Source organism: Cataglyphis hispanica, chromosome 11 (genome assembly GCF_021464435.1).
Source record: "Cataglyphis hispanica isolate Lineage 1 chromosome 11, ULB_Chis1_1.0, whole genome shotgun sequence".
NCBI classification, from domain to species: Eukaryota; Metazoa; Arthropoda; class Insecta; order Hymenoptera; family Formicidae; genus Cataglyphis; species Cataglyphis hispanica.
In genome coordinates this window covers 7,835,001-7,842,701 of record NC_065964.1, presented here as the reverse complement: position 1 = coordinate 7,842,701, position 7,701 = coordinate 7,835,001, and the positions used below count along the sequence as shown (strand labels likewise).

The window sequence follows — 7,701 nt, the reverse complement described above, 5'->3', positions numbered from 1 at the left end:
TAACCTCAGCCTAACCTCTCAGCCTAACCTCAGCCTAACCTCAGCCTAACCTCAGCCTAACCTCAGCCTAACCTCAGCCTAACCTCAGCCTAACCTCAGCTAACCTCAGCCTAACCTCAGCCTAACCTCAGCCTAACCTCAGCCTAACCTCAGCCTAACCTCAGCCTAACCTCAGCCTAACCTCAGCCTAACCTCAGCCTAACCTCAGCCTAACCTCAGCCTAACCTCAGCCTAACCTCAGCCTAACCTCAGCCTAACCTCAGCCTAACCTCAACCTCAGCCTAACCTCAGCCTAACCTCAGCCTAACCTCAGCCTAACCTCAGCCTAACCTCAGCCTAACCTCAGCCTAACCTCAGCCTAACCTCAGCCTAACCTCAGCCTAACCTCAGCCTAACCTCAGCCTAACCTCAGCTAACCTCAGCCTAACCTCAGCCTCAACCTCAGCCTAACCTCAGCCTAACCTCAGCTAACCTCAGCCTAGCCTTGCCTTGCCTAACCTTGCCTTGCCTAGCCTAGCCTAACTTTGCCTTGCCTAACCTTGCCTTGCGTTGCCTAACCTGGCCAACCTGTCGCAGCCTAATTTTGTCGTGCCTTACTTAACCTGGTCAACCTGACGTAGCCTAACCTACAATAACAGTAACAATTATTTATTAACATCTTACATTAAATATCTTTCCTATACTTAATAAACATCCTTAAATTTAAATTACTAAACATCCTTAAATTTAATAACATCTCCAAATTTAACAACATCCCTACATCCATAATTGTAATAAATTTATAAATTATAAATTATATATTCCTAAACTTAATAAAATCTAAGTAAAATAGGATCCCTACATTAAATAAAATCTAGTTTAAATATAATCTTAAAAAAAAAAAAATAAACCTTGAAACGCGCATATGTTATTACGTATTTGAAGTATCGTTTATTAAACTATAGTCCATAATGTATAATGTCAAACGTAATATAGTCTTATATCTGATTTGCGTAGTAAATAATATCGATTAATGATTATTTTATTCGTTTTATTTTACGATATAATATAACACATTGTTAAAACATCGATCGACGTTATTGATTGTATCATCCGACTCTTCTATTTTTCTCTTCTTACTTCTATTTTTTGATATAAAAAATTATTTATGATATTCGACGACTAGGTTTTATAAACATTCTTGTAGAACGACCAAAAAATCCACGAGTGCCGTCAGGTCCTACTGGCATTCTCGTCACATTCTCGGGCAAATGCATCATTGCGATTCCATTATTGCTTCTCGATCGATAAAATCCATTTTGTTCCAAATTAGAAGAACAAAGTGACAATCTTCTGTTGTTCTCATCATAACCAGAATCATGATTACACATCGACAATCTTCTAAAAAATCCATAATCATCCGATCCACGACGATTTATCATAAAAAGATCTCTCTCGTATTCCGTTGAAGAATCTATAATAAATAAACAAACTAATTATATCGATCACCAAATTTTTTTTTTTTAATTCGTTTAACTTAAGGGAAAGTGTACGCGATGCACTATACCACGAAAAATCGTAAAAGTAATTACCACGCGATTAATATTCAATTATGCTAACGTGCGAATTATAAAATTCAAAATGCTGTGATGTATATAGGGTGTCCCGTAATAGCCGGATCATCCGTCATGTGCAGATAAAGCAAGATCTGAATAGAAAAGTATTCTACTATTTTGCGATATTTATAACAATTAATAAAATGTTTATTTAAAAAGATTAATCAATCAACACAAATTAAAAAGTACTTGGAAGCAGTGGAAAAAAAAGCGTTCTACGAAGAACAACTACGTACGTGCGATGGGAACAGCTGCTCGTAAATAGGTCGCGTTCCGATATTCACTGCCAGGATTGAAAATCTATAATTTACGTTACGTATACTATAAATTTTCAGTACTAGCGATGAATATAGGAACGCAGCCGTAGTCGTACATATAATTACGCACCGCTTGTACATAGTCATTGTTCTTTGTATTACGACCCTCCCACTGCGAGTCTATTCGCACTGATTAGCTAATCTTTTTAAATTAACATCATTAATTATTGTTAATATCGCAAAATGTAAATGGTAAAATACTTTCTTACAATCAGTTTAATCCGCTTTATCTGCATACAACGGATGATGCGATTGACTCCGGACACCCTGTATATTAACATACATACCAGTTCTTGCAGATATTCCTTACTAAAATACAAATGTATAGCAATATTTTCCTGATTTCGCACGATACAATTCTTTTTTTTTTATTCTATTAACATTACTTGTATTAACATTATTTGTATTAATTATACACGCACAAACCTGTAGAAGAACAGCAAGAGTAACGGCGATTTTCGTGATGATAAAAGGTATTCGAATAACCTGGATGAAAAAAAGCTGCTTCGGAACCAGATGAACATGTGGAATAACGTCTACTGGAATCTGAACTAGAGCCGGAACAAGAAGACAATCGCCGAAATATAAAGCCGTTATCGGAATTGGATATGGAGCAAGAAGAGAGTTTACGAGATAGCCATACGTCTGATGATGGCGAGCCTAATAATAAACAAATTAATTGATTGATAATATTATATGTTAATTACAATGTATTTTTATATTAACGATAAATATTAACAATATATTTTTAATTAATAAAATTCTACTTAAATTTTAAGTATTTAAAAGTGAAAATTGAAAATTTTTTATATATATCCACAAATTCTGGCAAGCTTACAACAAATAAAATTTAAAAATATATATATTCTATAGAAATTAATATTATTAATAAATTAATATTAAATATCGTAAAATTGTATATAACAATAATAGCATATTGAATTTGAATTTAAAAAATTCATTCAAAAATATTCAAAATATTTATGATAAAAAAACGTAAAAACATTTTAACAATATATCATGTACAGTATATAAAAAAAAGAAATTTTTTTAATATATTAAAATATATATGTTTATATATATATATATATATATATATATATATATATGTATATATATACAATATATGTAATACATATATAAATACATACATATATATATATGTATATATATATATATATATATATATATATATATATATATACAAGGTATATAGTACCTTGAGAAGGATAACTCGTATAGATATGATACGTCGGATATTCTTGAATGTTTTTTTTATGTCTTGTTTTTCCATCTTCAGTTTCAGATCCACTAGGACAACTGGACGAATTGTAATTATTCTCCCTCGGTATTCTATTTAAAACACTTTTCCTCGTAGGTTGATGTTTCCTCTTCTTGTCAGCCAGTTGATATAATTCAAACACTTTTGCGTTACCCAAGGTCATTTGCATAGCGATTCGAACAGAAATGGTGTCTGTAAATTCGATCATAGCGTACTCTTCGTTGAAGGTCAATTCTGGCCTTTTGGAGATTGCCTGGCGCACCTATGTTTGTATGTGTGTGTGTGTGTGTGTGTGTGTGCGCGCGCGCGCGCGCATGTGTGTGGAAATAAATAATTATCAAAATTTATTCCTCATTTCAACATCATTACTTTTATTATCAGAAATATCGATATATCAAAATATTGCGCAAAGTAAGATTTATATGCTTATTCTTTTATTATCGATATTATACACTTTCATTATTATTAAATATGATATAACATGTTAACTGTTATATGATATCTATGTAATTATTAATAAATATAATAAATATATAATAAATATAATAAACAAAAGCCAAAACATGTCATATAAACATTAGAAATGTATAAACATAAATTACAAATTAAGTTTAGAAAATTATGAATATAGAATACTTTATTATTGTTGATAAAAATCGAGAAAAGATATGGTTCCCTGATGCGTAAAAAAATAAATAAAAAAAAAAATGTGTACATAAAAAAATAATGTATTATTGTCAACAGTCGAGCAAGAATCTCGACCAGATTAATCATTATTGCAGTGGAAACCTTGTATATTTTAGCTTTAAGAATCGACTCTATAATTGATTAGCGTGAGTGTTACATTGAATATAAAATTGTATATTACATCACAATGATAATCCTTGCAGATTATGTAAAAGTAACATAAAGAGTTATATATACAGTTATGTAATACAGTGCAATTGTGGAAAATTTGTTCAGTGAACGCAAATTTGTGATAAACAACCATTATCCAGGTTACATATTACTTTAACTATTACGTGTTCGCGCTATTTCCTGGTCCGTTGATTATCGATAATAATTGTGGCATTAGAAGTTACACAATTTTAATATTTCTATCGTTTAACTGTTGTTATACTTTTGTTCTACATTTGCATTCTGTTCAAGACGTTATTTTAAAAAAGTGATCGAAAAAAAAAATCGTAATCTAGTCATTAATTTTGCAACTTTTTCTTTATGTCAATGTGCATCTAGATAAAGTAACTAATCGATAAATTGAGCAAAATTCATATTATTTTTAAATATTTTAAAGAGTTAAAACTAATTAATTCTATAATTCTAATGTGAAATATATATGTTTGGTAAAAGGATGTGACATTTTACCTCGAAAGGTATAGGTTGACCAGGTCTGAGGACTCTTATCAACGCTATTTCACCGCAAGATTTAAAAATCTCGGCAACAAATTCAACTGTTAATTTGTCTATCGGTAATCTGGCCGCTAATATAGTTCTACAAGATGCCGTTTGATCAATAGGTGGCAAAGGATCCACTCTACGTAGCTTAGTTCCTTGTGGATTGACTTCGAGTTTCTTGGATTTCGCTAAAGCTGCCCCGACCACTCTCCAATCTCTACTGAAGTGTTTTACTCTTTTAAAGCTGGATATCAACTTTAAAGATACATAGCCTTCTTTGTTCCTTTTAACATGTTTCAATAGAAAAGCGTCCTTTATAATATTTTCGTCGGAAAAGTAAAATTCCACCTGAGCGCATATCTTATCGGCCAACTCATCATTCAACGAGTAGAGATCATTCGTTGTTTTCTCAATTAGTCGAGATTCTGATTCTACACCAGATTGTTTCTGATTTTCTAATTCCTTCAATGTGATATCATCTACGGAATCCGCGCCTGAGTCTTGCTCTATATTAATCCTTTTCGCATATTTAATCTCGCTATCATAATCCGATAAGTCGGCCTCCTCGCTCTTGGAGCCTCTTCTGTCAAAGGAAAGACTCACATCACTATCAACGGACGAAATACTGTCCCTCGTCTCAGATTTCTTCATAGGCGGAGGAGAAAATGATAGATTGCCGATCTCGTCTTTCGATTCTTGTTGTGGCTCCAACTCCATTTTTATCAAAATGTATAAATTGGCTATTTTTCAGAATTATTAAAAATGTTATAATAATCAGCCATTTTTAATAATTTTATCATAATTTACTCTTTCTTTGAATTTTACATATATTCTCACGCCTATTTAAAAATTAAACGTTACTGATAAATCATCCTCTTCTTTGTAACAAAATACTATTTTAATTACGATTGTGAGAAAACAAAAAAGAATATTAAAACATAAAGATGTATGTAATATGAATATGAGAACTTACGCAAAAGCGTAGTCTCTCAAGCATATTCGCGTCGCGCACTGACCTCCTATGCTGCTGGTGATTCGTTTTATAGCCGCGGTCGGTCAAGTGCGGTGCGTGGCAAAGCTACAATGATCTCGCGGCCTTCTTGAATGCCGATCAAAAATAAAACATTCGGAAAATGACCGAAGGGTACACTTGCATTAAACCTTGAACATGCGCGCGGAGAAGAGAATGGAAGTTTATATTAACCCTTTACACACTTTGCGCATTTCTACGTGACATTGATAATTGTCCGACAAAGACAAATATTTTTTTTTTATGTAAAATATATTTTATTATAATTTATTTGTATTATTGTATTTAAAATTTCTCTTTTATAATATACAGGGTGTCCGACAAGTAAGTAAGACCAAATAAAAGATGGAGATAGATTGGATCAAACTGAGTCGAAAATTCCTGAATCATTTTTTGTATAATGCTTAATAAAAAAAGTTATTATTAAGTAAAGTCTAGCCAATCATCGCTGACCTTTAACCGGACACACGTCGGTGAACCACATGCTTGGTAGTGGTGCGCCACTGTAACGGCTGAGCGCTCACGCACACTATCAAGAGTGGTTCATCGACGTCCACTCAATTAAAAGTTGGCACTGATTGACCAGATGACTTTATTCAATAATAATTTCTTTATTAAGTGTTATATAAAAAAAATGATTCAAAACTTTTCGATTCGACCCAATTATCTCCATCTTTCGTTTGATCACTTACTTGTCGGACATCCTGTATAAATAGAAGTTAATTAAATTATTAAAATCTTAAACATTTTTAATTAACAATTATAATGGAAAATTAAAGATGTATCTTTGCACTTTGAAGTACAAAATACACAAATTATTAATTTGAAAAATGTTATTTCACACAAATTACAGAATAATAATTTAAATATGTAAACTAGATATTTTGTATCTAAAAAGTCATCTGATTTTTTGTATGTAATACAAAAGTAAATCAATTTTAAAGATGAAAGTATATAGAATATTATCGATATCCATCTTGTGAAAAGAATTGTATATATCACTATACACGTATCACAGTCGCAACTATCACTTAGCATCATTTTGTATCCATGAAAGTATTTAATCGACGGTCACTATAGATAGGAAGGACAGGACTTAAGACGGTGAACCAGATTCGAGTAAGGCCTTACGGGTATATTCACGCACATAAACTATACACTACATCTGTACGCCAATGGCATAACAATATATAGGTCAAGTGCGGCTAGTATATATGGCCATGAAGGACGAAACAGTCCGCAAGTCATCGAAATGAAAGGATTTGGTCTCTCGGCTCGTCAGTGTCGCATCAAACTGGATTGCTTTGAAAGACGGAATGATAACCTTGGTCTCAACTAAAAATTAACGAAGGAGAAAAGTAAAAGATATGAGAAAAAATTATACACGCATACAAGCGCGCATGCGCGTATTTGTGTGTATGTATGTAGTTTATCCAAATTATTTATCTATATATCTACAACTTACTTCTTTCTTAGAGAGAAAAAAAGATAGAAAGATTGAGAGAAAACGAGAAAAAGAAAAAACGAAAGGAAGGTAAAAAGTAAGATAAAAGAAGAAATGGAGAGAGAAAGAAATGTGAGAGAAGAAAAAAGATTTAATGAAATTTTTAATGTGATACAAAAAGACAAAATGTTTATTCTTTAAAAGAGATTTTTACCAGTCTTCTCTTAAAAGTTTCAATATTAGGACATCTATGTAAGAGTTATTACAATTAATATAAAAATACTTTCCACACATACTAATGAAAATAAGTATCTGTAACTTTTTAAAGCCAAAGCATATCTTGATTGTTAACGATATTGTGGACAATGTTGTTTTATTATTGATTTTGAAATGTCAGCATGACCTGAAATTTAAAAAAAATATATATTTCATAATTGTATCCGATAATAAATATATCTGAAGAACACAATATATCTTAAAAAATTAAATATATATATATATATATATGTATGTATATATGTATGTATGTATGTATATATGTATGTATGTATGTATGTATGTATGTATGTATGTATGTATGTATGTATGTATGTATGTATGTATGTATGTATGTATGTATGTATGTATGTATGTATGTA

At 31.5% G+C, this 7,701-nt stretch overlaps 2 protein-coding genes across 3 annotated transcripts in view; both read right to left on the bottom strand.

The window, feature by feature from the left end:
* Positions 1–905: 905 nt before the first annotated feature.
* On the bottom strand, positions 906–6,697 carry LOC126853070 (la-related protein 6). 2 transcript variants are annotated; one of them, XM_050598470.1, is made up of 7 exons: positions 6,627–6,697; positions 6,312–6,357; positions 5,563–5,815; positions 4,560–5,329; positions 3,132–3,456; positions 2,339–2,572; positions 906–1,453 (listed from the first exon to the last, which is right to left on the bottom strand). In XM_050598470.1, the coding sequence occupies exons 4-7, from the start codon at positions 5,304–5,306 to the stop codon at positions 1,146–1,148; spliced, it is 1,614 nt and encodes a 537-aa protein (XP_050454427.1). In that variant the 5' UTR covers positions 5,307–5,329; positions 5,563–5,815; positions 6,312–6,357; positions 6,627–6,697; the 3' UTR covers positions 906–1,145. The 2 variants fall into 2 exon arrangements, with proteins under 2 accessions (XP_050454427.1, XP_050454428.1); XM_050598471.1 differs by having other exon boundaries at positions 5,606–5,815.
* Positions 6,698–6,739: 42 nt separating this feature from the next.
* The window catches only part of LOC126853069 (CCR4-NOT transcription complex subunit 10), a 7,498-nt gene continuing 6,536 nt past the window's right edge, over positions 6,740–7,701 (bottom strand). The window contains 3 exon segments of the mRNA XM_050598469.1: positions 6,740–6,954; positions 7,278–7,452; positions 7,455–7,466. Of these exon segments, the coding sequence (XP_050454426.1) occupies positions 6,951–6,954; positions 7,278–7,452; positions 7,455–7,466 (191 nt within the window). The 3' untranslated portion in view covers positions 6,740–6,950.